Below are 27396 nucleotides of genomic sequence, written 5' to 3' on the forward strand. Positions count from 1 at the left end.
CCTTGGAGCGATCTGTAGCCGACTTCGGTAATAATCATACCCTACCAGTAGGATCACTTGAATACTATTCCCGTCTACTATACCACAGCTATGTAAGTTCTAGCATCGTCACTACGCTTGCCCCACTTATGAGTGAACGATAAGACCCAAACACTCCATTGAGATTCAAGTCTTAACAGTCCTGTATACCCTCGGCACGATTTCTGACGTATGATAATACATCACCTCAAATCTCACCGGTGCTAGTTTCCTTACTATCTAGTATTTCGTAGCCATTTCTGAACACGGGTGGTGTACCGTGTCGTCGGCAGAATTGATAAAGATGAACGTAGGCCCGAAATGTAGACATCTTTTAGACTTACTAGAAAACGGTTTACTGTACAGCAACTGTTGGATCTGTCTGGTAGCTCCGCATCACAAGCTGTCAATTTCGCCCACTCATATCTTAAACCAGCCGCTTCTCTTCCATAAACCCCTCCAGGATTTTGTTGACTTCGTCCGCCTTCTCCAACTGCAGCCAATGTCCCCCATTCACGTTCTCAACTCTGAGATCAGGGACGAGTGGCCGCATCTGCTCCGCAAAATTGACCGTGACAGTGATGAAGTAGCTGGTAGAGGCGATCAGCAAAGTTGGGTGTGTCAAGGTGCGGGCGAGCGTGGGAATTTCTGGCTTGCACATTAGAAGGATGCGAAATTTGTAGGCGATAGTGGATCAGTTTCAGACGAAGGGATTGAATGAGAAAGAAAGGGGGACTCAGGGCACAGTGGTGCATACCCTTCTCATCTTCGTCATTGATGTTACGCAGACTAGCCTTGTACCAGTTGGATCCAGGGCCATAGCCACCTTTCTCAACAGAGAAGGCGTATTGATAATGTCTATGGTCCTGATCCGTGTAAGCTAATCTGGACACCCCATACATCAGAGCTAGATATATTACTTCTGAAGTCAGATAGGCGGGCAAGTCCAGAGTCTTGCCCTCGGTCAACCAAGTGCGGAGACCGCCAGGGGCGCCTTGATATTTCTTTTTGATCTCATTTTCGGTCGTGAAGAAGAGCGACTCCACGGACTTAGACTGCAGTGTGATCAATTTTTTGGCGAGTCAGAAACTTGCAGAGTTTGGAAAGAACTTACATGCTCATCTAGGAGCTTTGCAGCATCCTCATCGTCAAAAAATAGGAAATACCCAAAGATCGAAAACCCGAGGTTCGTTTGCACCGAACTGTTGATTTGTTGTATCCGCGCGGTGGTGAGGCTGTGGCCAGGGGCGATGTATCCGTGGTCGATGAAAGCATAGGCCGAAAAGCGCTCTGGATGATAGTTCGCCAGGCGTGACAAGAGGAATGAACCCCTGGTGGAAGAAGCATGAGCATAGCTGCACGCCAACTTGGCACGCCCTCTGATTCTCCTTTCATTGACAAACCGCATGAATGCAACAACAGGCAGAATGACAGAATGAATCGCGATACATACCAATCATGCGCCACGCCGATCACCATGCCGACGCCTTCTGAGACCATGATCTCGACAATGTCGCTCGCCATACGTTTACCCCTATACATCTCTAAGTCACGCGGCTTTGACGTGTCCCCGAACCCAAGTAAGTCCGGAGCTAGGATTCCATAACCCTTTGCTACGAAGAAGGAGATCTGATGACGCCAGTCATGAGAGGTGGAGGGGAAGCCGTGGAGGAAGAGAATGTATTGAGTGTTGGGAGATTGAGGCAGGATATGGATGTAAGAGTATGTAAATGTGCGCGTGGTGGTGAAGGTTGAGCGAGGGAAGGCCATGGTTGGTTATACTTGTTGCGTGTCATGCAAAGTGTTCATATCATGAGTTCCTGACGAATGCGAGAGGGAACTCTCGTTTATATATTTAGTCCGGTAGATGAAGAGTCATTATATGTCTAATAGAAGGATCTTTGGGCATTCCCAGCTCATTATTCTAGATATAGGCACCTAACTCCCCTAATTTTAAGACTGAGGGAAGCAATTCATTCGACCTTTGATATCCTGGGATGCCAGGCTTAGACTCGCTAAGACAATTAGGTGTCACTCAGCCTACAGCTATTGGCTTCAGCGTAACATGGCAGAGCACCAACATCATGACGAGCATGGGTTTCGACCCACTTTTAGCTATTAAGACGTTGCTATTCCTTCACCCACCGAGGCTGCAGCACGATGCTTGAGAAGAAACTTTTGCTGCGCTCTGAATTCTCTCATTGGCTTTGATGCCTTCCAAGGTTTTACTGTCATACAAACATCTAAGTTGGAAGTACACCGATGTTTGTGTTATATCTGCGTTAGGGTTGTGCCCACGCCTGCAATTTCTGATCGTTTGCCGGTTCTTTTCGGTTTGGCTTTGCTGCAATGTAAAAGACTCTTCATTTAGTCGGCCTCAGCTATTCATTATAGAAAGATTATTATTTATCAATTTTTGCCGTTCAACTGAGATGCCACATAGCAGTTGACTTGCGCAGTCAGCTGAAACATGGCACTGGCAAGTAGATCATACCTAGTAGACAAACTACCAACCAGGCAGCTTGATCCAGCCTGAGTAGAAACGACGAGTCTCTGGTAACGCCGAATAGAGAGCTCCCCAAGAATTGCACATCCAGCCTGTATATGCATCTTGACCCGGCTATCGAATCCTAGCAGAAACTCGATGTAGCTGAAGAGAATGCTCGTTACGATGGCAAGCTCTAGACTTGAGGAAGATCCATTAAGCCGACGGTGGAGATCCTGGATGGCCAAGCCATAGTGCCGAATTGAGAACACGATCGCTGAGGCCGTTTGCCATATCTCAGGATGGTAACGACTGCTGGTCAATGCTCCGATTGCTAGGGCCGCATGATGCAATGCTGGTTCGATAAGAGTGCCCTGGAGGATGATGGTTTCCCATGCCGGAATCTCGAAAAATAAAGAAAACTCCCCTGCACAAACGACCTGGAAGTACTCCATGTGCGCATGTTCGTCTTCTAATAAAGGCTTGGCGGAAGGGTAGTGTAGACTATGGACAGGCGGAGCCATCGCGTACTGCGGTGCTATAGAAGGGGACGAAGAGACGAAGTCACATTTCCAGCCTGCTCCGATGCAGGTTGAGCAAGCTGGCCTGGCCTCGTCGCATTTCTTATGCCTGGTTCTAAGGCAATATTTAAGACTGATTCAACTGGTTACGGCCGGGGCCAACTCACTTGCATGTCAAACATCCAGTGCTGACTCTCCGAATCCCCCGAGCCCCAGGGCGCGATCTTCTTGTCATTACTAATTAGTACGGTGATTTGAACCATGACAAGCGGTTGCTCTGCGTGTCTGTTAAAGAAGAGAAGTGAGATTCGGGACGGCCTTGTGAGTGAGAGAAATAAATAGGGGTGTCTGCATAGGAAAACGACAAACTGCCATCTTTGTCCCTCATCATTGGCTACAGCGTAAGTTGATGCACGCACCCGGACGCTAATGCTGGCTGGATGGTAGCGGGTCCTGCTTAAAATGATTTTGCCATCAGTCGCATTGATTGCTTTATTGAATGATCCTTTATCCTACCACCTGCGTGGCTATCAAAGGAAAGTCAAGCGAAGACTGGTTCACTTTTTCAGGTCCTCCAGAGGTGGGCGAGAGGAATACCAGACTGTTGATGACTTCTCGTTCATCTAACAATGAGAGCTACATGGTCGGCGTTGTTTGACCCGCACCATCTCTCGTGCACCCGAAAACATTGCGATCCGGACAGCGTAAGGCCAAGGGGTCCAGGATCTGTGCCTACTACTCAGGGTCCAATTATTCGTCTATCCACTTGCCTGTCATCGCCAAATGAATGATATTCATTCTACTCCCCCTCTCTCCGGTGCCTAGATGCTCGCTCAAGACAATCACCGGGTCAACCTGAAAAGCCTCCCCACGGGGCTGGAAACCCTTGCTGAGGCGTTCCCGAGAGGTTAGTGGTCTCCCGGTCCCTCCTCTAGCCTGGATGGCTCCGAAACCTCAGTTTGGACGTTCTATCGCCGTGCCGCTGCCGTTTGGGCCTTTTGTAGGACCACAGCCGAAAAGACTGGAACGTCGGTAGCCACGTCGACGGCATAGCCGCGGGCAAATACCACCAACAGCTTATCGCTATCCTAAAGGTCACTCTAGTTCGCAGTTCATCTGCCAAGACGTGATCAATCCACGCCATGCGCACTGGACTCTCGCCATCGCTCACCTTCTATCAGCCGCTTCCCTCCCTTGGTCACCAGGAGGCGGCTGAGAACCATCCAACTCCGCAAGGACGAAGCTCGCGACATGCTCTTCTTCCGAACTTCTGGTTGTCCTTGGAGTGGACGACAGCTCTGCAAGAGATTGGACAGCTTGCAGCTCTGCTACTGGACTATCATCCCCAATTGCGTGTGGTATCGAATGAAGCATCCGAGTATTCGGCAGTGTCCTATCATTGGGTACCCAGACCCACTTTCCGTGAACTTGGATTTCCGCGGGCTGAACAGCCGCCAAACTAGAGGATGAGGGCGAGAGTGGAAGAGTGTGGCTCGATGAAGAGCTTTGCGTGAGATGTAATTGTTGACTACGGAAAACGGAGGGCAGCGGTGCCTCTCTTTGCTCATAGATATCGAGCGGAGATCGGCGAGGCAACGATGTCTCGTATTTGGCTGACGAAGATGGATGCAGTGGCGGTTGGGGCGATATCAAGGACTCTTGTTCGATCTTTGAGTAGCTTGGTGGACGCTCTGACTGTTGCGCTGTGGATGTAGCGTTGCCTAGATCCTCGACCGCCGCCTTGAAGATCTCTACTTGAGTCGCCACAAGTAATTCTCCATGTTTGGCGTGTGCTGATTCATGCAGTTTCTCTTTCTCGGCTCGGCGTTTCTTGTATTGCTTGTATGCCCATCGCCCGGTGAGGATCATTGCGAGTCACTATGTGGATGGAATGCATGAGCCGAGCACGCGCCTGAAGGGTTTATGATGGATAACTTAAGAGACAGAAATTCGGAAATGATAGCAGCATGTCAATCGGCCTGACATGGCAGCCAACAGTAGCAGGACCATCTCACTTTTCTGCGATTTGCGTGCACGGCTGTGACAAGCTGGACTACAGATGTTTCGTCAGTGACATTGTATTGATATACATAGACTTAATTCGTGCCATTTGTGTAGATTTTGCCCATTTGGTAACCCAACCACGAGAATGCTTGCGTGTGTCCACCCCAATGCACCCCGACTTATCCATATAAGGGAATCCTTTCGACGCTGGCGGATAAGGCCACCCGCGCTCTCGCAAGCAAGTTCCGCTAGAAATATCGGACTCCAGTAACATGTTAATTATGACCCCTTGGTGAGCTTCATACCCTTGCCAGTGTTCACTGGCATTGGCATTGGCCTTGGACCTCTTTCTGCTTCTGTCCACGGCTGCAAGGCCCGTCGTGGGTATGCAGTATCCAGCCTGCCTGAGTGTGGGTCGCTCGAGGGCTATGGAATAGGCTCCACAAGGCTTGAGGAGGCTTGAGGAGGCTTGTGTCTGAACTTCGTTCGGGGTGGCCCGGTCAAGAGGGCACTGCGAGGCAGATCTGTATGCCTCACGAACGTGTCTTTGTCGTTTGGCAAAAGTCCATAATTCTGAGGCGGATATAACAGGCTCAGGACTCCCGGTGAGTCTAGCACTATCATCAAGCATCTCCTTGCCAGCTTTCGACAACTTCGCCTTGCCTTTCACTCCCAACGTCCTTGAAGTTATCTTCACACATGGCATTTTTCCTCCTACCTCGCGATGACAACGATGACAACGATGGCAAGTTTGTCTGTCTGCGGCCAAAACCAAACGAGCACGGCGATACGCTTTCGATCGGAATTACCTTTCACCAATTAGCAGAATATATGACCATGGCTTGCTTGGGTCTCACCACCATAAGTGCCCTGTTGCTGATCTGGAAACACCTGCACCGCTATACACGACCGAAAGAGCAACGTCAAAATATCCGTATTATCGCCATGCCAGTCTTCTTCTGTGCTGTCTCGCTGGTGTCAATCCTGTTTTACGACGATTCCATCTACATTGTTCCTATAATGGGTGTCTACGAAGCCTTTTGTATTGCTGCTTTGTTCCTCCTGTTCCTGGAGTTTGTCTGTCCCGATGATGAAGCACGACCAAAGTACTTTTCCAATCTTGAGAACAAGGATAAGAAAGGCAATGTCATACCTGGCGGTAGTCTGAAATGGTTCAATGTAGGTTCCTTTCGTGTGACCTTCTTGCTCCTTGCTTATGGAGCGCCAGCACATATATTTCATGGTATTCCAATACCCTTTGACCAAGACCATATCGGCCGGAATCCAGATTGGAACGCAAGCAGCAGACGTCTACTGCCCCAACTCACTGAGTCCGAAATATGCGCATATTTGGGTGGGTCGAGGTTATGATATCCAGGAAGTTTACCAGATCACTAACGTAGTGTTCACAGCTTATGTTGCTCGATCTATTCGTCATTGGCGGCGCTATCGGTGGAGTCTTTGGATTCTACGCCCGGCTGAAAAGCGAACTCAACCCCGAATACCACGCCTTGGGCAAACTCGTTTGCTTCAAGGGCATTGTCATCCTCCTCTTCTTCCAAGATATCATCTTTGGCTTCCTAAATTCGAAGCTGTTCAAACCAACTGCGACCCTAACCTTTGACGATCTCTATTTCGGCATGCCTCTCCTCCTCACAGCCATCGAGGCCACGGTCGTCTCTTTCACCTTCCACTGGGCCTTCGGCTCTCGTCTCTACCACGAAGACCACATTCCCGGGCAGCAACGTATGCCGATTTGGCGCGCCATCTTTGACGCCATGAACCTGTCCGATATCGTTCGAGCCACGGTCAGAGCGTTCGGACTCTTGATCAGTTTGGACTCTGCAGCCATTCAATTGGGATCCTCCAAGTTCAAAACTCCCAGCAGGCAGCGTACACTCCAACTTGAGAACATGGGCCGTGAACCGCTCACCCAACAACACTATGGCCATGGCTACACCAATTCAGAAATCGATACCCACTACCAGCCATCCAGCTATCCTTCACCAACGGCCCAACAGACTCAGCGATATTCATCGGGCGCGCCGCTGGCCTTTCAGCAAGAACAAGCTGAAGGCCTGGTAGGCCGAGGGCTATACGGTTACTCGTCTGTTGGCGAACGAGATCCGTCACCAGGCCCAAGTTACAATTGTCCCATCACTACTCGTGATGTTGCTTGAATCGGCCTTATCACGCAGCACATGCCGCGAAAATATCGATGACGAAGCAATGGCCTTTTCGCTATGCTACAGTCTCTGACGAGTCTTTCCTCAGCCTGTATATACAAAAGGAGCGAGGGCCGGTGAACAGGCGCGCGGGAAGCACTCCCTTTCAGCTTGAAGCGCAAGCCGTAGGGGTGGTACTGGCGAATGCTATGGATTCGATTCATCGTGTGCAGGATTCGAATCTCGAATCTCCCACGTTAAGTTGTTAAAGACTGCCAGGAGAGTCTGGGGGTCAATGGGGGTTTTGTACTAGGGAAGGATAGGTAAGTCAGGAGAGATCTTGGGAAAATTTGGGGAGGGCTCAAGGTTGAATAGATGTGATAGTATTAGATCTCGGATTAATATGTCGCAGTTCGAAACATGAGTTGGCTACGAGAGTCTATGAGATGTTGGTATAGTGATCATATAGTAATGTCCTGCTTAGTGGTGCTTAGTCCCAGGCGAGGTGAGGCGAGGCTGATTATCCCACCATGAGCTGTACAAGAGTTGTCCCGCAGCAGCTCCCACGTCATAGCCTCCTCGCTCTAATTGCCTAATTTGGTGGGCATCTGACTGCCCTTGCCCTAATCTCAAAACGTGAAGTCGGGCATGCCGCTTTCGAATCCACCTGCGTTAGCCACGGGTGAGCATAGAGCGGCCATCGCTCTAGGCCAGAAGCGGGGCGAAGCGCGAGCAGTCAATTCTGTACTCGTGATTACTTTGTTGACCAAACCTTTTCAATGGCGTCATATGTCGACAGAGAACAGTTTACTGTGAAGCAGTACCACTCGAGCCTTCAGCCGGTCATAGAAACATCTCCTCTTCTTAAAGGTCAATATGGGTTGCATTTGTTGGCGGCAAAGATCGTGAGCGGTGAGTTTATCAGCCTTACCGCCACTTGCAAGCCACTCGCATGCGACGTGCCTCGTACAACATGTTGAGATTCTTGTTCGCTCTTGGGACGGCCTTTTGTGTCATTACCATCTCTGAGCATTTATCGGCTACATGTGGAGCTCATGCTCTCGCTTCTGGTCAGGGTCAAGCGCCATTGAAAAAGCTCCCAGACGCATTGAACCCCAAATTGACCAACATTGTCGAGAAAGACATCATCACGCTCTACTACAATGGAAGTGGTCCAGTCCCGGACTACGACGAGGTGACACCGCTCCCAGAGCCCATAACCCCCCTCGATGAATCTTTGATCGAAAACGCTTTCCTTGGCGAATTGTTATCGATCCTCGAAACCACCGCCTATCCTGATGTATGCTCAAAATGTGTTGCTGCTGGACAGCTGTTCCATTTTGTGGCCATCAGTCAACCCGTGGAGATGGTCACCAGCCTTCTCATCCGGGCATGCAACATGTTTCCATTCGTCCAAGATAACCTGCGAGCTTCGTCATGCGAGACCCAATTCGGAAGCCCCAGTGAATTCGGTGCTTTCCTTGCCCAGCTATTCTCTAAGATGAGCCTTAGAACAGGCGATTTCCAAATGCTGTGTTCGGCCAATTACGGCTTGTGTCCCGAGGAACGCCCCATCGAGATAGACGAGGCTCGATACTTCGATCCCAAGCCCGAAGGCGCGAACATTGCACCAGAACCATCTGGTCACACCATCGACGTGCTTCATCTCTCCGACTGGCATCTTGATCCTCGATATGATATTGGCTCCGAGGGAAATTGCACACAGTACCTGTGCTGTCGGCCATATTCGAGCAATGACGAGCTTCAGAGCGATTCGACTAATCCTACTCTTCCCGCCTCACGCTTCGGTTCATTCTTTTGTGATTCGCCCGCTGATCTCGCATTGTCAGCTTTCAGCAGTATGCCAGAATTCCTAGATATGAAAGAGCTCGCCTTCTCCATATTCACAGGAGATATTGTCTCTCATGACCGTGATGATACACTATCACTTCCTTATGTATCATACGCGGAGGAACTAACGTATCGTATCTTCAAAAAATTCCTCGGTGATAGGACGCCGGTCTACGCCACCCTAGGAAACCACGATACGCTTCCGAAAGACTTCGCTCCACAGCACAGTCTCAACCCTGATCCCACAGACCCCAGTACTAACGCTCTAGCGTGGAATTTTGACCTTGTTTCCTCCCTCTGGTACAAGCATAACTGGCTTAACAAGAGTGAAGCAGCTTTTGCGAGAGCCCATTATGGTGCATACGCTACGACAACGTCTCAGGGTCTGAGAATTATCTCGCTCAATTCGGATTTCTGGTATCGGGCAAATGTGTTCAATTATTGGAACGTCAGTAACCCAGACAATACTGGTATGCTCAAGTGGCTCTCTGAGGAGCTCACCGAGTGCGAGAAAGGCGGTCAAAGAGCTTGGATAATTGCCCATGCCCTCACGGGCTACGATGGCATACCAGGTCTGCCAAACCCGACCGCCTTGTTCTACTCCATCATTCGGCGGTTTTCACCTCGCACGATTGCGGCTGTCTTCTTCGGCCATACCCATCAAGACCAGTTACAAATCTTTTACGACTATCTGCCCAGTTCGCTGGACCCTATTACAGGGAAGAGAGACACCTTAAAGGTCGACTTTTCCCGGCCCCTCACTGTTGGCCACATTGGACCGAGTATTACTCCGTTGACTGGGTTGAACGCCGGATACAGGGTGTATCAAGTCGACAGTAAGACCTTTTCAGTCATTGGGGCACAAACCTACTTCGCCAATCTCTCCAACTCTCTTGAATGGACGACGCCTGTTTGGGAGCTTGAGTACGATACTCGAAGCGCATACTCAAATTCTCTAGCTGCAGGAGTGCCTCAATCCAGGAAAGACGACCGGTCCGGTGCTCTTCTCGACCGTCGTGTTCCGTGGCCAGCAGGATCTCCACTCAATGCTACATTCTGGCACCATGTCACAGAATCAATGCTTGCAGATCCCGACTCGAGCAAGTCATTACTGGAGCTATACGACCGCTATGAAACAAAATCAAGCTCGGCCACACTCCACCGTGGGTCAGGAGCAATTGCCCCGGAACAGAAAGTATGTTTCCTGAGAGCTGGAAGCGGTGCGTTGGGGAGCTGGTGTCGTGAGTTATATGGTGGAGGAGACGCGAGGGGCGAGAGGGAGAGGCACTTTGGTATCTTCTGAACCAATGATATCGTTCTGGATTGTTTGCATTTTAAAGGGAAGCGATGGAATAAGAAGCAGCTGCGACGGCGGGCTAGGCTTGAGGACGAGTGGGGCTTGTCAATACTGTACAAGGGCTGGGGCCTTTTATGGCTATTTAAGATTGACGTGGATATCATGTTATCATTGATAACGCAGGGCGTTCTGGCTTGCTAGAGGACGCCGTTAGGCTGGGAAGATTATGAATACACGATATGAGAATAATACCAAACATTACGTACCCACACAAAATGCGCTCGCTGTTGAAACAGGATAGAGGCTCAAATAGCCCACACGCCACGCTCTGTTGACTAATTCGTGGATGTTGCTGCGATTGGCCGTGCGAGGACATGTCCCCACAATAAGGATCCCAACGATGACCCTGTATCATACATAGCTAATGGCAAAACCACTCACAGAGTTGCAAAGCCCACCAACTGATCAACCAGCTTGAACCCAGACCAACAAAAGAAGCCAATGCAGGTCGGACCTAGGTATCGGTCGTTCAAACAAAAATAATAAAAACATTGAACTTCAGCGCAGTGCAAGGCAAGGCCAGGCAATCTCGACATTGCCAAAACGCATGTCGTGATCAAACAATATTAAGAACGGGTGAATCATTTGTCGCCATCGCCCACATCGACGCCAACGCTAGCGCGTCTCTTCATTTCCTGCTCCTACTGGCCTTCCGCGTGACGATGCCCCTCGCCGTCTCGGTGAAGCTGATCCCTCCGAACAGCCACTGATCTCCGTGCCGGCCGAAGCCGCCCGGCGACAGCGAGCCGCTGTTGTTCCGCGGCTTTTTCTGGATCCAGCTACGGCTGTCGCGGCGGGTCGTGTCTGGTGAGGTCGGTGGGGACGATGTCGGCGAGACTGACGATGGGGGGAGCAGCGGGCTGAGAGACGCAGGGGTGACGGCGGTGGTGTCCAGGGTCGGTACCGAGCTTTCGGAGAAGTGCCGTCTTTGTTGTTGTTGTTGTTGGGGCGATGTCGTCGATGAGGAGGACGACGATGTGTTGTGGTGCTGGTGAATGGGGGTTTTCCGCGAGGGGTTCGGTTGGGTCTGAATGGGTTTCAATGGGTTGAATGTGGTGCTGGTTGGAGAGCAGATTTCTGTGGGTGGTGGTGGCCGTGGAGACTTCGATCGCGATCGGGTGTAGGGGAAGGGGAAGGGGAAGGGGAAGGAGTGGTGGCGGGATTGTTCTTTGCTGGGCGAGGGGGCTATATTGGTGTTGGAAGTGGTGCTATTGCTGTTGCTGTTGCTGGTGTGTGGATGGAGAGAGGGAAGAGTGTTGCTGGGTGAGAGTGATGGTGGGCTCGCGCTGATCTGGTATCCATATGCTGAGTCTCCCGTGCTTGAAGATTGGAATTCCACCTCGTTGTGGACCATGCCTGCGACGGATGGTACTGCCATGGTCGATGAGGATATCGGGAAAGTGTGTTTGGGTGTTAATCAAGTTAATTTCGGGAAGTGGTACTCATACGTATATAGTAGTGTATGCTGGCGGAAAGCAGAGCACTCTGGTGCGAGAGTCTCTCCGTCCAGATGGAAAAGCATGGGTGAAAGAACGAAGGGGGAGTGGATGCCCTTGTGAGAGACTCAGTATTATGCAACAGCCTGTGTCTTCTTGTTTCTTTAGTTGGATAGCATGTGTGCGAGTCCGAGTCCGTATCCGTCCAACTGACGGCCGCAGATTTGCACAGAAGCTCGTAAACATGGCTGCAAGAAATGACACTCCTGGTGAATTCCGTGATGTGGAAAGTCAGCTTCCTGTCGAGTTGTACTTACATGCATGGAGATGAATCGGCGTCAAGGTGCATTGCCAAGAAGTTGGTCCCAGGCCAGCACTCTTTATTGATGCCAGATGATACGGCGTATCCTGGGATGGTTGAGTACTTAGTGGTCATGCAAAACGGCTGTTGAGTTCTGACCGATGAGATCGTTGGTCGCAGGTCGACAGCAAGCAAGGGGTCGACAAGAGTCCGGAGTGTGCATGCCATAGTTTGCTTCAATCCATTCTGATTTTCTGCTCATCTTGCTTTGTTCGAGGACAGGGCCGCTCAATTCTCCAATTGAATGATGCCACACTTCGTACGTAGGCAACCCGAGTTGGTGGAAAGGGTCTCACCGGTTGGGAATGTCTATACGAGGTGAGGATTCAATGGCTGGAATGGGTTGGTTTTGGGCCATGGAGTTCCACCAAATTGGATGGGATCCCTCGCCATGCATCCTGCGTCCATCATCATGACCATCACGAGAAAACCAACCCTTCACTCTTCAGCCTCCAGAGGCTTGTATGGCTGGGAGAAGAGGACAGGAGCAGCAGGTTCGGGATCGACAAGCTGCGCGAAACGTGGTATTTAGGTTGAGATCATGCAGTGGTGGTCGGTCACCCGGAGGACTCCATGTTCCCTCCCAGGCTCCCAGCTACGAGCACTATCTAGCCACCCGAAGGACCCCAGCCAAGCCCGAGGGGCCCCGAGCTTGATTTAGCCCAGCCACTGTATGGAATAGATTAGGGGCCTTCGCAGCCCCCAGAAGGTTGCAGTTAGCAGTTAGCAGGGTTAATACTGCCGGTAGTCACCGCGGCCAACTAGTTGGCGGCAGTCCCTTGGCTTGCAGAGCCCCCTGGAACCCCCCACCTCGGCCCTCTCCCCTCTCCCCTCTCCCCTATCCGCCCACCTGAATTCAAGCCTCTAGAATGGTAGCTACAACTATAGTACTCCGTAGTACCTACCTACATCACTAATTAGTAGGCTCTTGGTTCGACGCTGGACAGAACACCCCGGAGCCCGAGGAGACCCCTCGGCCAGGCGAGGCGGCCGCCTCCGGTCTTCCTAACGATCTTAGCAGCCTTGTCCAGTCGATCTCCATGGCCACGGTGGCTGACGCCTGAAATTTGAAACGCGCTGCCGCCAGAACTTCAGCCTTGAATCGGTACTGGAGTCAGGGCCCGCGGCTCTCGTTAACCCTAAACAATTCACATCTGTGCAAAGGAATATCATTCCATCAGTTCCTAACCTCCTAGTATCATTGTCATCCTTAGAGTCTCCTCAAACAGCTTCAATTATGCTTTGATCATGATGAATGGATCTTGAACCTGGAAACGGCGTGAAAGGACGCACCCCATTCCCGAATCCCGATGTTACACAGCAATCCTCAAACTTGCAGCCAGAGCCAGAGTCATATCTCGCGCAGGGAGCCGGCCGATACTTCCCTGTGATCGATCAGTCTCATGATGTAGCTCTGGTGACAAAGCTATTGGACCGGACTCGCGATTGCAATGGCGTTTGCAGCGAGAACATCTTGCTCTGGGGTCTGCCCGGTTGCGGGTGAGTCGTCTTGCTCTTCTCTTCGCCAGTGCCCAAATATTCCATAGTAACGCAGGGTCAGTAAACGCCGCATTGCAAGGCAAGCCGCCCTGGACTTCTCCAAGGCCACAAAGTGCACCATTCTATTCATTGATGGCCGGACTCATGAAACCTTCCTGAGAGACTACCGCGATGCATATACCACCATGACCGGTGACACACTGCCTCAGGGTTTGGCGGTTGAAGCACTCTTGCTCAAAATCAGAATCACCCTCGAATCCTGTCGCCAAGATTGGCTCATGGTCATCCTGGACCTGCAATTCTATCTAGAAGACGGTACTGATCCCTTGCCCGGCGGTCCGGATTCAGCACCTACTTCCTTCCTCCCAGAGAGGTCTCGAATTCTGGTGACATCTTCCTACGTGATCGCATCTCTTGCCGGCACCGTCGACCAAGATGTGGCCATGATTTGCGGCCTGAAGTTCGCCCGGTGGGCCACATGTCTGCATGTCGTTGGCGTCGATGAAAAGAAGGCCATCCTCTACCTTCAGCATTCGGGGGTTGATGCTTCTGACATCTCAGCCTTCAAGCGCAAGGGAGCCTCTTCACTTTCCATACCACCCCTGCGACTTGCACTTTCTGCCGCTTGCATGCGCCTCCTTGGCATGACTTCGAGCCAATTTCGCCGCTTGTGCCACAGAAAATTCAAGGCTCTTCCCTCCTGGCCAGGTTCTGACACCGACTTTTCCAACACCATGGCAATTCTTTGGAAAGCCATCAATGACTACGAGCCACTAGCCGGCCGCATCCTCGCTGTGGTCTCCGTTGTAGATCGACTGCATCTCCCGATTTCCCTGATTGCAAAGCTTCCCATCTTTCTCAGCATCGACGCCGACGTGTTCTCTTCAGCGATCGATACACTGCTTCTGAGTGGACTTGTGGAGATCCACGACAGATTGGGACACGAGACCCTCAGTATACCTCTCACAATCTATCGATGGGTCCAACTAAGGTTGAGGGCCGTGGAGGATGAAGAAGAGTACGGAGACATGATGAAAGCGTGGGAGGCCATCTTCACCGAGTATCTGACCGAATCACCCAAGCATGTCACCCCGGGAAAATCGTGCTTCTCAAGTGAAAGATTCTGGCCCATGATCGGCCATGTTACATCGTTGTGTAATTTCAAGGCCGGGAGTTTGCGCGTCATTTGCAGTCTCAGCTATATGAAATTCCTGCAACAAGTGGCCCTCATCTTGATAGAGGATGGCATTCTTTTCAACCAGGGATTGATGGCAATAACGCACGCCTTGGACATGTGTGTCTTGCTTCAGGATCAACACAGACCACCCGGTGGAAATCTCAGCTTACATCGAGACTACGTCTCTATGCTCCAGACTCGAGCCCTTGCCTTCTCAAAGGCTTCTAAGTTTTCCGAGTCCAAGGCCGAACTTAGGGAAGCCGAGCGATATTTGAGTCAACATCTTGGCACAGATTCCTGCTATGATAGTCATCGGCGTCGAATTGATGATGCTAAAGCCCACCTGTCAATCATACAACAAGATTTCCCTGAAGCGCTCCGACTTCTCACTCCCCTCATAGCATCATCAAATAGTCGAGAAGACCCTTTTATCATTGCACAACGACATTTCTGGTTAACCGCCTACAAAACTTCCATCAAGGCCGACATTGGGGCTTTGAAGCATTCACATGTGGCAATGGGATATTGGGCAGCTCTCTCGGAACGTGAAAAATGGGGCCATGAAGACAGCAGAAGACTGCATTGGGTCGAGAACCACATGATTTGCTTGATGTACCTGGGCAAATACAAAGGAGCTTTGCTCTTCGGAAGACGACTTCTGAAATGTGCGCAACAACTAACACCAAACTTTGGGATATCACTTTGCCGCATGACTTACAGAGTCGTCCTATGTCTCAGTGCACTTGGCAAGCTGGACGAAGCAGAAGAAGCAGTATGCTATCTCCTTGCACGATCGGACTACAAAAGGGTTGAGGACGAGACTCTGTCACACCTGCTTGTTGTGCTGCACGCATTAGGCCAACTACTACAAATGCATGGCCGCACCGTGGAAGCTGAGGGCGTTTACCGCTACATTTTACGAGGAGCCAAGCAGTGGAATGTCCAAAGCATAGGAAGCCCCAGTCGCTACGATGTGACAGGGGCCTGGACAAGGTTGGTCATGTGTCTCATTGAACAAGGCAAGTTTTCAGAAGCTCGAGTTATCCGCGACAAATATCAAGACGAAGCCGATGAAGACCGCATAGATCGACTTATCATGCGCGCAAGAGCCGCCTACAAATACATGAAGGAAGTCTACACCAAAAGACTGGAGGCAGAACGCTCGGGCCACCTCTTGGAGTACGAGGCACTGGTTGATCTGTACGGGCTGAAACCAGATTTAGACGAAGCAATCACCATGTTTGGAGATCCAAAGCAGCGAGTTGAAGAAAATCGCGATTTTGAAATCGATATCGACATCCACAAAGTCAGCCGAGCGAGAAAAAGCAGAATTCTCCCGCTGCTGAATTTCCCCTTGGTATATCAATCTTTCGTTCACTTGACTGCCAGGCGGTTTGAGTTGGATGACCCTTCCGAGGACCTTTGGTGCAATCGCAAACAGACGATTTTAGGCCAATATTGGAGATTCTGCGATTGCAAAAGGAAGAGACAAAGGAGTGCCAGTGTGAGCCTGGATATTCTGGTCGAAGGCGCACCCAAGCAACGACGAAATATGGAGCCGGGCAGGGCAGGAACAACACTCAACCAAAAATCGCTCGACGACTGGGTCATACGAACTCCTGCACACAAGGTATTGCCGCCTGGCTGCTGCGAATCATGTCCCTGTATTGCCGCGAACTTAGCGGGCCAAAAGGAAAGCAGAGACCTAGAATCGAAGCTATTTCTCTGGACGGACTCCGAAGCCGAGGAGGCGATCAAGTCGAAAGACCCTCCCCGTTATCGACGGCGCAAGCCAAAAAGGCAACCAATCCCAGACCACGAAATTTTCACATACGATCCAGCCAAGAATGCCTGGCTCTGGCTACAGTCTGAATGGAGGGATGGGGACGGAGAGGATGAGAACTATATCATCCCGAGCGCGCTGGACATCCCCGGAATCTCGATCACGCCTCCTGAAGGCGACAAAGAACTGTTGCCGGAAGCCAAAGACCACCAGAGCAAACTAACGGAGCATTACGAACGAGATTTCGCCAGCGAGTACGTTATGGAATTGACAAGGTCGGCGGGTCGGCGTTTCGAATACCATCGCCTTGATGATATACTCGAAGACGATGAATGAGATCTAGATTCTTAGCGATACTGTTGGGAGATGAGATGCACACCATTCTTGATACATATGATGGACCAATCATGGTGCATGATGTTAGCATGTTAACATTAGCATATTGAACCGATGGGATATTATCTTGGCCTTGCCTTCTCAAAGTCAATAAATTCCTTCCATACAAGCAATTATTCAATCTCCCACACACACTGACACACACTGACACCCAACTGAGTACAGCGGCTGGCGATGACTAAATGAAACTTGGTGCGTCAATGACGTCGCCCATCTTCTCCGGCATCCGAACACGCCTTCACTCTTTCATTGGCCTCAACTCAACCTCTTCATGCCAATGGAAATACGAATACGCCCCGTGCGCGAGAACACTGCGGAGCGTGACTATCTGCTCTCTTCTCAAACACCAGCACGTTGAGATGAGTCTTTGAAATGGGATGCGCTCCCTCACGCTTTCTCCCGTCCTGTGCGGACACTCGACGTGCCGCGATTTACATGAGATAACGGCCTGAGTTCCGTTCCCCACACCACTTCAGAGCCGCCTCAAATCACAAATGAATACGACGGCCCTCGTCTCCAAGTGATTGCTGGCATCTTCAGTTTCTATCTTCGAGTGTCTTGAAATGGCGGGTAAGGCAAATACAGCGACGACTCCAACCACTCAACAATCTCACACCCATGGCTTTTATCTCAACAAGTTGCCACCACTCTTCATCCTCCCAACACACCTTCAGCCAGAGGAGGTGTGTGCGATCGAAGAGCGGGTCTGCAAATTTGGAGGTAGGTTGACTTTGGACGCAACAGAAGCGCGCCTGTTCTTGGGTAGGCTTGCTCAGAAAAAACGTGCGGCTTTCGATCTTCGCGCGAGAGATGTCTGGACGGAGGAGGCCATCTTGCCGACGTGGAGAGCTGCTGGCGGCAGCGGTGGTGGTAGTAGTGATGCTCAACGAAGCAGCAGCAGCAGCGAACCTGTACGGAAAAGGCGAAAGGTCAGTGCGAGCACTGCGGTAGAGGAGGGAGCTCTCAGCTTGACAGCTTCAGAGTCAGAGGCCGACTCTGGCCCTGCAGAGGACGGTGACGAGAACGTTACCGACGTGACCAAGAATTACTGGCCAGATCTCACCGAGTTCATTGTCGTTCTCAAGCTCGCATGGTTGGACGCGTGTATTAAGAAAGACACACTCGTCCCCTTCCAGCCATATACGATCTACGCGGCGAAGATAGTTCCCAAACCCTCTTCCAGTCAGACGAGTCCGAAAGCACTTGCAAGCGAAGGTATAACGTACATCAAAGCAACACCAGAACAACCCTCTCCATCTGCCTCAGCGTTGTCCAGCCCGTCGAGACTCAGGACGACCACCACCACGGCTGCACCGACCACGATTCTCGAGCGCGCCAGACTCGAAGCAGAATCATCGGGTCAGGCACAAGCATCAACGTCGTCCACTACAGCATATCCAGGGCGCCGCCGTTTCGGCGACCACCGTAGCCAGCCATACCAGAAATCCAGCTCTCCGGTCTCACCACGCTCACAGAGACCCAAACTGCACCGAACGACGACCTCCGAGCTGGAAGAACTAGCCGACCACCCACTGCCTCCCCTGCCAGACTGGGCAACTGGGCCCTACGCATCCTACGCGTGCTGCCGCTCAACACCAATGAACACACCGAACGCCGCGTTCATCGCCCAACTAATCAAGATCCGGGACTCTCGAATCCTCACCCTCGATGAGATCGGCGTGCGAGCGTACTCGACCTCCATCGCCAGCGTGTCCGCATACCCCCACATCATCACGCACTACTCAGAGCTCACGCGCCTACCGGGCTGCCAGGAGAAGATCGCACGGCTGTGGGACGAATGGCAACATTCCGCGTCGAGCGACTCGGAGCGCCACATCGCGACGGTGCAGCAGCTCGACGCCGACGAGGACCTGGCCGTGCTGCGCCTGTTCTGGAACATCTGGGGCGTGGGCGCAGACACAGCCCGCAAGTTCTACTTCGAGCACGGCTGGAAGGACCTCGACGACGTCGTCGAGTTCGGGTGGGCCGCGCTGACCCGCGTTCAACAGATCGGCGTGAAATTCTACGAGGAGTTTCTGGTCCCGATCCCGCGGGCGGAAGTCGAGGAGATCAACGAGGTGATTCTACGGCACGCGCGGCGCGTGTTAGGCGTGACGAACGGCGAGCACGGCACACCGCGCGACGTCGAGGCCGTGATTGTCGGCGGGTACCGGCGCGGGAAGGAGCAGTGCGGCGACGTGGACGTGATCCTGTCGCACCGCGACGAGGCCAAGACGAAGGACCTCGTCGTCGAGGTCGTGCGCTCCCTCGAGGCCGAGGGCTGGGTCACGCACACGCTCTCTCTGCACACGACGACCAGCGACCGCGGGCAGGCGACGCTCCCGTTCCGCGCGCAGGGCCACAAAGGCCACGGCTTCGACTCCCTCGACAAGGCGCTGTGTGTCTGGCAGGACCCCAACTTAGGGCCCGAGACCACTTCCGAGGGGGCTTCTTCTTCAGCTGTTGCTGGTGGCGCTGGGCAGAAAAACCCCAACATCCACCGCCGCGTCGACATCATCGTCTCGACCTGGCGCACCGTCGGCTGCGCCGTGCTTGGCTGGAGCGGCGGCACCACCTTCCAGCGCGACATCCGGAGGTTCGTCAATAAAGTCCACGGCTGGAAGTTCGATTCCTCCGGTGTGCGGGACCGCGGCTCCGGGAGGGTGCTGGACCTCGAGGCGCCGAGGGCGAGGAAGCACGAGAAGGGTGACGATGAAGGGGTCATGATGGATGACGCCGATACGTGGATGGACCGCGAAAGGAGGCTCATGGAGGGCTTAGGCATTGGCTTTCGCCCACCGAGTCAGCGGTGTACCGGCTGATTGATTATCTTTTAAGTCAATCTTTCGGCTATTTTATCTATGCGTGGCGGCGATGGGTTTTATTTCTATCTTTCAGGAGCGAGGGCGGATTCAACGAGGCTGATGAAGACCGGGTATATTGGATACCTGACCTGACCCGACCCAGGTATTTTCCCTCCCTCCCTGACTTGAAAGGGACGAATTGCCCCCTTTCTTTTCTTCCATGGGAGAATATCTAGCTATATATACGGGACGGAAGCCATGAATGTTATGACATGGGATTTGATGATCAAGATCAATGCACACGTACATGCCAAGGTAGAAGTCGGTGTTTTCTCATCCAATCACTCTTTAGTGAGTCTCTCTATCGGCGCTGCCCGGCCAGAACGCCAGCGCCCAAGACAGTGACAACTTTTATAAATGCATTTCTGGTTTCCGTTCTATTTCTGTCATGGTATGTCTCAGAGTATCTGCTTGATTCCTTCTCGTTCGTTGATCCATGTCTAAATTTTCTAGTGTCTCGATGCGAAAGACGTCGACGGGCTTGTTCATAGGGGTCTACTTCGTGTCTAAGGATGCCTTCTGTCCAGCGTAGGAAACCCAGTAACGCCATACCCTCGATGCAATTAGATTACCATGGCCTGAGAACTCTCCGTGGTGGATGGTTTTTCGGGGAGGACGAATATGTGCTTGTGTGCCGACCGACACGTCTCGTACGTTTGAAGTAGGTTCTTTCCAGGTGGCTCTTTCAAGGTGGCTACAGTTCAAGCCATGACCTCGACCTCGCTGTTCACTTTCTTGAGGCCGAGCCCTTGAGCAGCAGTATCTTGGCCTTGGAAGTCGAGAGGTGCCTCTTGTTCAGCCTTGACCAGCTGCTGGGCTGCAGCCTCGCTAGGAAGCACGTTCAGTTTTGACGGGTTCTGACATCCTTGGTCCTCCCAAGCTTGCATCATCTCCTCACAAAGGGCCACCTGCCTCTCATGGTCTATCATCGGATGATTCTTTCCTCTCCGTCTCCGCGACTCTGTGGTTTCAACGAACAATGCATCGGCATCGGTGTCGCGCAGGAAGTCGGCGGCGAAGTTGTACGTGCGGAATTCGCAGTTCTCCCAGCCCGTGGATGTGAATTTAGCGGCGTCTTCCCAGTCACCTGAGATATAATGCATGTAGGCACCATGAGCAACCAGCACAATCTCGACCGCTTCGTCATTGGCCGCGTGAAGTTCCCTGGCTTTCTGACGTAACAGCAGTCGTGCATCCCTGGCACGCCGTTTGATAGCATCTCCAGCAGGGGAGTAGCGATTCTGCAGAGTTTTGACATTCCAGCCGTCCTTGACGAGAGAGAGGTCGGTCGGCCAGTTTTGCTCCTGGACAATGGCGTGCAACACATCAACGTCGCTGCCTGTATCACAGGGGAAATCGCTCGTCTCTTGGGCGTCCGGAATAGCTAGTATTGTCGGCTGGCATTTGCCGTTCTTGAGCGCTGGCCCAAAACAGAGATTGGCAGTGTGTAGTGTGCGGGACAGTGGCGATGCGGTGACAAGACTAATCGATTGCTGTGCCGATGGGGGAAAATGGGTCGACTGTAACTCAGCACATTGAGTCTCTCCCAACGGTGTGAGTTTGGGATCAAGCAGCGAGTGAAACTCGAATCCTAGATTGTGGAAGCCCTGCGCGTGGCGCACGAGATGGACCTTGGGCTGTGGCATGTTGATCCTGATTTAATAATGGTTGCTAAGATATGTCTGTTTGGACTGGAAGTCCTGCGAGAAAATATGTTGAGGTCCAAACTTGTGAGGCGAGCTACCTTAGTATTTCAATACTCAAGTGGTAACATGTATCTGGCGTTTGAGCGAGTTGCGAATGAAGCAATAATTCTCGGCGAGCGAAGGAGCCAAAAATACCGCAACTTGGTATCCAAATGGACAGACGATGTTGGTCTACAACCGGGAAGATAGAAAGGAGGATTAGGACAAGATGGCGTTGCTCAAAGGCGAGAATGGCCAATCTGTCTCGATGACTCGCAATGGGGCATCCCCTTAGGGAAGTTTTCAGCGCCACATTCAGCAGCGCCCAATTACATGCAGACAGCGACGGAGAATGTGCCCCAAAGCTTTTTCTTGGGTAGCGAGCCGCCGACACATGGCCCGAAGGACCCGGCGCTCAGGTCGCTGAGCCCAGCCAGATGGTATGTACCAGGTCGCCGGAGATAATCAAACCCTTGCACGCGCTGGATAAAGATCTGAAGTATCACTGTCGGTTAACTGGGGCAGGAAGCAATTCATTCCAACGAGGCGCTGGCTATCGCGTGATTTGTAAGTTGGTAAATTGTGGGCTGATCTCAGCTACCCGTACTTCCTTCATCCTCACATACATGGCGTAAATTAGTAGTTTGGGTCTATTCAATCAGTCTACAGAAAGGAAACCATTATAATCACTTCATGTCCGTCGACTCAGAAATGAGTACTAATCATTTTGAGCCTCAAGTGTGCCCCCTCTGAGCCAACCCATCCAGCTTCCTCGGTTGGCTCGTTTCCTCTCATCTTCCTCTGTTGCCACTTGTTCTTGAACCAATCTCAAAGGCCTGAGATGGTTCTGCTTCATCACTGCCCCAGGTATATTGCCCTGGCCTTGCGAGCTAGCTGGAGCGGTCGAGCTTCCATCTGTTCCTGACCGCTGTTCATCACTATGCTCGCTCGTAATGCTGTTCGCTGAACTACCGCCTTGCTGTCCAGAAGCGGAAGTTGCTCGATTGGATGATCCTCCAAAGTATGATTGTCGATTTTGAGATAGTTGTGGACTCAATGGTCGGATCCCTGGGCTTAATGGCCCGCTAGAAACTGTCCGCATGGTAGATGCGCGGTTCATCTGGTGCACAACGGCGGCGGCGGCACCAGGGACAGCCATGTCCGCCTGGGCTTGGTCAGAACGTGCGCGACGATGTCCCCTTCCGATGGGAATGCTGGGTGCTGTATCAGGATTCTCATTGGCAGTGGGTGCTGGTGGGGAGGGTTGAGCGTACGACATCGGGCGTGCCTTGCCGCCTGGTCGTGACACAACAGACCTTGCTCTTTGCAATAGTCCGTTTGCAACGCCGCTGACTGATGCAGCACCAGGGAGGGCTTGTTGGTCGGGCGTTGCTGGAAGAGCCTTTTCGACAGGGGCGGTCTTCGCCGGAGGCTTAGGCGGATCATCTTTATCGTGAATGATATGCTCAAAGCCATCATGTTGGAGTAGACGGCCAATTATCTTGTCCACATATAGAGCCAAAGCCTTGTTCTGGTCCCGAAGACTGCGGTTTTCGACGTCCAGCCTCTTAACTGCATCGCTTTGTCCTTCAGTTAGTTCTCCACTTGATTCGAGTTCTTCAGCCAAAGTGCTCATCCCACTCATGTGCGCACCATTATCATGCAGAAAATCTCCTTTAAGTGTTTTCTCGCTGAGAAGCATTTGGAAACTCTCATTTTCTTCAAGTAGCCGAGCACTGTGCATCTTGAGTTCCATCAGGGCTTTTTCAAGGGATTGAACTCGCCCATCTCCAACATGTTCCTGTTCTGCAAGTTTGAGCTGTGCTTCTGCTAGATCAAGGCGGAGGTTTTCGATTGCTACGTCTTTTTGTTGAAGAGCCTCGGAATAATCGGGAGCCGGCGCATCCAGAGTAGAATTGTCCACGTCGTCCTTTTGGGCTGCCCCTATGATATATCAGTAAAGATTCTCAAGATTCGATCGCATGTTTGCTTACCAGACCGACTTGCACTCACTCTATCAGCATCCCGTGCTCGGAGGGTCGCGGTCAGTCGGCTGATCTTGGCCTCAAGGTCAGCCTCCTTGTTGACCTGTCTCTCCCGTTCATGGAGGAAGGTATTCTTGTCCGCATCATAGGCTATTTCAAGCTCGCGATATTGCCTGATGGAGTCTTTATACTCGACTCGAAGACGATCGATTTCGGTTTGCCTTTGGTAGTCGCGCTCTTCCGAGGTAGTCTGCTCGCCGGCGGCATCATCTAGTCGTTTCTGCATGACTTCGAGTTGCTTTCTGTACTGGTCTGAAGCCTGTTCTGCTCGGTGGACTTGCTCTTTCAAGTCGGCGATGAGTTGTGCATTTGCGGCCTTGGTCTCTTCGTTGTCGGGTTCGCTTTCAGGAGAAGCGAATGAGTTGCTCATACGATTTGTAGGTTTTCTTGCGAGTCGGGTCTGTCGGAGGGACGGAGTACGAGCAAGGCCCTGTCCGGTAGTTGCTGGGACGGCGCTTGCGACAGGAGGTCTGCTGGGAGTATTCTCGTTGGGAGGCCTCCGTGGAGGAGTGTTGGCAGGGTTGGCAGCGGGCTTTCTCGCAATGGGAGTTGACATGACGGCGGATGGAGGGGTAAGATCTAGTACAGTGTGATAATCATAAGATGTCAAAGTTCGGTTGCTGGGTTGAATAAGAGGGATGGCGATGTACGAGTACTCGTAACTTGGTATTGGCTAAGCGTGTTGGCGGTGGAAGGGTGATTCTGACACGGTATGGTGCCTGCGCCTCAAATGGCAACAAAAAGTAGGGCTGGTGATCACGATCTGCCGTGCATCAGCGGTGGACCTGAGTACGAGTTTGCAAACCAGGGTTTAGTGGAAGACCCTGGATCCGAATGCAACACATACGAGTACCCGTAGGTTGGAAACAGGGTTGAGACTCGTGCTGCCTTCAACACGGAGATGTCTCGTTGCGGTCAAGCATCGGGGCCAGATCAGGATTCAAGAATAGACTACAACAAACACCCAGGAAATGAGTCCAGCAAAGACCCAACAACCAACAATCATCCTCTATTATTATTATTGAAATGCCAGCGCCCCACGCACATGCCACTTGAAATCTCCATCACGGTCCCTTCTGAGCCCTCTGAGATTTGAAAAGAAAGGGGAGAGCGGCAGCCAGGAGCCAGGAGCCACAAGGCTCAGCCACACAGGGAATTGCCACACGTGACACAGCCACAGCCACATTTAATTGTCAATATTTCTGTTGTGCTTCACCGTAGCAGCTAGTCATCACGTGCGCCAAGATTTCATCTCCCACCATGCACCCAATTTCTAAATGTCTCAAAGATTTCATTTTCCGCTGCTCCTCCTGACAACAACTTCATCATTCCGCCGGAGCGCACACATTCAATCAAATTCTACTAAACACTGTAGAGCTCAACGATGGCCCCAAAGAAAGCCAAGAAGACTGCCGACAGCATCAACTCGCGCCTGGCGCTTGTGATGAAGTCTGGCAAAGGTTCGAACAACACCCGCTCCTCCACTCACGTCAACAAGCTAACTCTCAACGCAGTCACTCTCGGCTACAAGTCAACCCTCAAGACCCTTCGCTCTGGCAAGGCCAAGCTGGTCATCATCGCTGGCAACACCCCTCCTCTTCGCAAGAGCGAACTCGAGTACTATTCCATGCTCTCCAAGACCAATGTCCATCATTTTGCCGGAAACAACGTGAGTGAAAATTGATAATAGGCCCTGCGAAGAAGCCTGTCCAGGCTTTGGAGGGATTAGCGGCTAATACATGGTAAAATGACAGATTGAATTGGGCACTGCTTGTGGTAAACTCTACCGCTGCTCAACCATGGCCGTACTCGATGCTGGAGACTCGGATATCCTTGGCGCCAGCACCTCGTAGGGGTCCAGGCATGCTATGAAGCTCTGAAGACAATTCAGCCTCGGTACAATTGCGTGACGGGCAGCGTAATGTTCTCACAAAGCTTGGCTCCAGACGAAAGGACAGACCGTTCCTTTTGTGCTTTGTTGCTTTCAGGGAGATCAAGATGCGTGTCAATGCTTAAAGCATCCTCATTGCCATAGATTGGTCGACAGAACACCGGATGAATCCGATACCGTCTCAAATTCAGATCTTACTGTGACTCATTACTACTCGGTGCAACTTAATTCTGTAAACTGGTTTTCGGGCCACAACCTAGTCGAGCCGGACAACTGCTAGAAAAATTAACTGTGATTTCGAGGGGACTTCCAGATGAATATTCAGAGGTGTTCCATTTGTGCGTTGAATCTGGCCTACCAAATTTAGCCCATGACTCTCTCTTTTCTGTAAGATTGCAGGTTAACCGGGGCCTGGCGTCGCCTCCGTCAAAGCATTAGACGACTTCCCTGTCAGCCAAGGTCACATCTCCATCCTAGTCTGGGAGGGTTCCTGGACAACTAAATGACACTGAGCGCTCTCCACGGTTCAATGAAAATAGGCCAAAAAGCATTAAAGAATGGTGGAAACTGCAAGCTGTCACTGTGCCTGATCTGGAGAACTCAATGAGATAGAAGATAAAATAATTGGTTTTTAACCCTTTTAGTCTTATTAGATTAAGGCCTATCCATACACAACTCACTCATCTTATAGGCTCTCTGAGGAGGGAGCACTTGAGGCTTAGAAGGAGGTGCTCGCATAAGTGACTACGGGGCGCGTAGAGTGCAGGCGTGCGACAGGTGGGCCCATTTAATAAAAGCGGCGAGGCTCATTAATGTGAGTCATACTCGCCACATTCACCTTCTCTTCGTATCACGTGGAAATGCCAAGACTTGTCTGCGCCCGCCCACACTCTGCTCCAATTTGTCAGCTCGTGCTCGCCCTCATGATAAATTCCCATCTCGCCCTTCCATCTCATCTTCATCGACATCATACCACTACTCTTACTTCTGGAACACCTTCGAAATGGCCAGAAGACCAGCGAGATGTTATCGCTACTGCAAGAACAAGGTTGGTACCCCCATGGTGGGTAGGATTGCGATCTTGAACTGACCATCGCAGCCATATCCCAAGTCACGATTCAACCGTGGTGTGCCCGACCCTAAGATCCGTATCTTCGATCTCGGACGAAAGCGTGCCAATGTCGACGAATTCCCTCTCTGCGTTCATATGGTCTCCAACGAGTACGAACAGCTGAGCTCTGAAGCGCTCGAAGCCGCCCGCATTTGCGCCAACAAGTACGTATTGCAAATCATACCTGAAGATAAGAAGTCCACGAGAAGGAACTGAAGCTAACACGAATCGTAGGTACCTCGTCAAGATTGCAGGCAAGGAAGGTTTCCACCTTCGTGTGCGTGCTCACCCCTATCATGTCGTCCGAATCAACAAGATGTTGTCTTGCGCCGGTGCCGATAGACTGCAGACTGGAATGAGAGGAGCGTGGGGCAAGCCCAATGGAACTGTTGCTCGTGTCAACATTGGTCAAATTCTTCTATCAGTCAGAACCCGAGATGTGCACCGTGCAACCGCCATTGAGGCTCTCCGCCGGTCGATGTACAAGTTCCCTGGTCGCCAAAAGATCATTGTCAGCAAAAACTGGGGATTTACACCACTCAGACGCGAGGAATACGTCAAGTTGAAGCAGGAAGGCCGTGTGTTGCAAGATGGTGCATATGTTCAATTCTTGAGAAACAAGGGTAACATTGAGCACAACATGAAGCGATTCCCTGGTGCCTACGAAACTGCTAGCGAGGCATAAACGTCTGTTTTCAAATTACGACTCAACAATCCTCGGCGGTTCGGCCAACTGGACAGTGGGC

General features: G+C 51.7%; 11 protein-coding genes across 11 annotated transcripts; 6 read left to right on the top strand and 5 right to left on the bottom strand.

Moving 5' to 3' along the window:
* Positions 1-445: 445 nt before the first annotated feature.
* A1O9_04471 (uncharacterized protein) lies at positions 446-1788 on the bottom strand (the record flags this gene model as incomplete). The annotated part of the gene is made up of 5 exons (XM_013406761.1): positions 446-666; positions 776-884; positions 939-1073; positions 1133-1349; positions 1472-1788. The coding sequence occupies 5 exons, from the start codon at positions 1786-1788 to the stop codon at positions 446-448; spliced, it is 999 nt and encodes a 332-aa protein (XP_013262215.1).
* A 639-nt stretch (positions 1789-2427) lies between these two features.
* On the bottom strand, positions 2428-3027 carry A1O9_04472 (uncharacterized protein; the record flags this gene model as incomplete). The annotated part of the gene is made up of 1 exon (XM_013406762.1): positions 2428-3027. The coding sequence occupies one exon, from the start codon at positions 3025-3027 to the stop codon at positions 2428-2430; it is 600 nt and encodes a 199-aa protein (XP_013262216.1).
* A 2700-nt stretch (positions 3028-5727) lies between these two features.
* A1O9_04473 (uncharacterized protein) lies at positions 5728-7208 on the top strand (the record flags this gene model as incomplete). The annotated part of the gene is made up of 3 exons (XM_013406763.1): positions 5728-6207; positions 6257-6382; positions 6441-7208. The coding sequence occupies 3 exons, from the start codon at positions 5728-5730 to the stop codon at positions 7206-7208; spliced, it is 1374 nt and encodes a 457-aa protein (XP_013262217.1).
* A 958-nt stretch (positions 7209-8166) lies between these two features.
* On the top strand, positions 8167-10347 carry A1O9_04474 (uncharacterized protein; the record flags this gene model as incomplete). Its single annotated transcript, XM_013406764.1, has 1 exon — positions 8167-10347. The coding sequence occupies one exon, from the start codon at positions 8167-8169 to the stop codon at positions 10345-10347; it is 2181 nt and encodes a 726-aa protein (XP_013262218.1).
* A 682-nt stretch (positions 10348-11029) lies between these two features.
* On the bottom strand, positions 11030-11779 carry A1O9_04475 (uncharacterized protein; the record flags this gene model as incomplete). The annotated part of the gene is made up of 1 exon (XM_013406765.1): positions 11030-11779. The coding sequence occupies one exon, from the start codon at positions 11777-11779 to the stop codon at positions 11030-11032; it is 750 nt and encodes a 249-aa protein (XP_013262219.1).
* Positions 11780-13453: 1674 nt separating this feature from the next.
* On the top strand, positions 13454-16994 carry A1O9_04476 (uncharacterized protein; the record flags this gene model as incomplete). The annotated part of the gene is made up of 2 exons (XM_013406766.1): positions 13454-13698; positions 13760-16994. The coding sequence occupies 2 exons, from the start codon at positions 13454-13456 to the stop codon at positions 16992-16994; spliced, it is 3480 nt and encodes a 1159-aa protein (XP_013262220.1).
* A 623-nt stretch (positions 16995-17617) lies between these two features.
* On the top strand, positions 17618-19876 carry A1O9_04477 (uncharacterized protein; the record flags this gene model as incomplete). The annotated part of the gene is made up of 1 exon (XM_013406767.1): positions 17618-19876. The coding sequence occupies one exon, from the start codon at positions 17618-17620 to the stop codon at positions 19874-19876; it is 2259 nt and encodes a 752-aa protein (XP_013262221.1).
* Positions 19877-20619: 743 nt separating this feature from the next.
* A1O9_04478 (uncharacterized protein) lies at positions 20620-21564 on the bottom strand (the record flags this gene model as incomplete). Its single annotated transcript, XM_013406768.1, has 1 exon — positions 20620-21564. The coding sequence occupies one exon, from the start codon at positions 21562-21564 to the stop codon at positions 20620-20622; it is 945 nt and encodes a 314-aa protein (XP_013262222.1).
* Positions 21565-22321: 757 nt separating this feature from the next.
* Positions 22322-24204, bottom strand: A1O9_04479 (uncharacterized protein; the record flags this gene model as incomplete). The annotated part of the gene is made up of 2 exons (XM_013406769.1): positions 22322-23547; positions 23598-24204. The coding sequence occupies 2 exons, from the start codon at positions 24202-24204 to the stop codon at positions 22322-22324; spliced, it is 1833 nt and encodes a 610-aa protein (XP_013262223.1).
* An 828-nt stretch (positions 24205-25032) lies between these two features.
* A1O9_04480 (60S ribosomal protein L30) lies at positions 25033-25501 on the top strand (the record flags this gene model as incomplete). The annotated part of the gene is made up of 3 exons (XM_013406770.1): positions 25033-25108; positions 25163-25317; positions 25403-25501. 3 exons carry the CDS (start codon positions 25033-25035, stop codon positions 25499-25501), a joined length of 330 nt encoding a protein of 109 aa, XP_013262224.1.
* Positions 25502-26542: 1041 nt separating this feature from the next.
* A1O9_04481 (60S ribosomal protein L10-A) lies at positions 26543-27335 on the top strand (the record flags this gene model as incomplete). Its single annotated transcript, XM_013406771.1, has 3 exons — positions 26543-26587; positions 26639-26814; positions 26885-27335. The coding sequence occupies 3 exons, from the start codon at positions 26543-26545 to the stop codon at positions 27333-27335; spliced, it is 672 nt and encodes a 223-aa protein (XP_013262225.1).
* Positions 27336-27396: the final 61 nt, after the last annotated feature.

Source organism: Exophiala aquamarina, assembly GCF_000709125.1.
Source record: "Exophiala aquamarina CBS 119918 chromosome Unknown aczIA-supercont1.3, whole genome shotgun sequence".
In the NCBI taxonomy this organism is placed as follows: Eukaryota; Fungi; Ascomycota; class Eurotiomycetes; order Chaetothyriales; family Herpotrichiellaceae; genus Exophiala; species Exophiala aquamarina.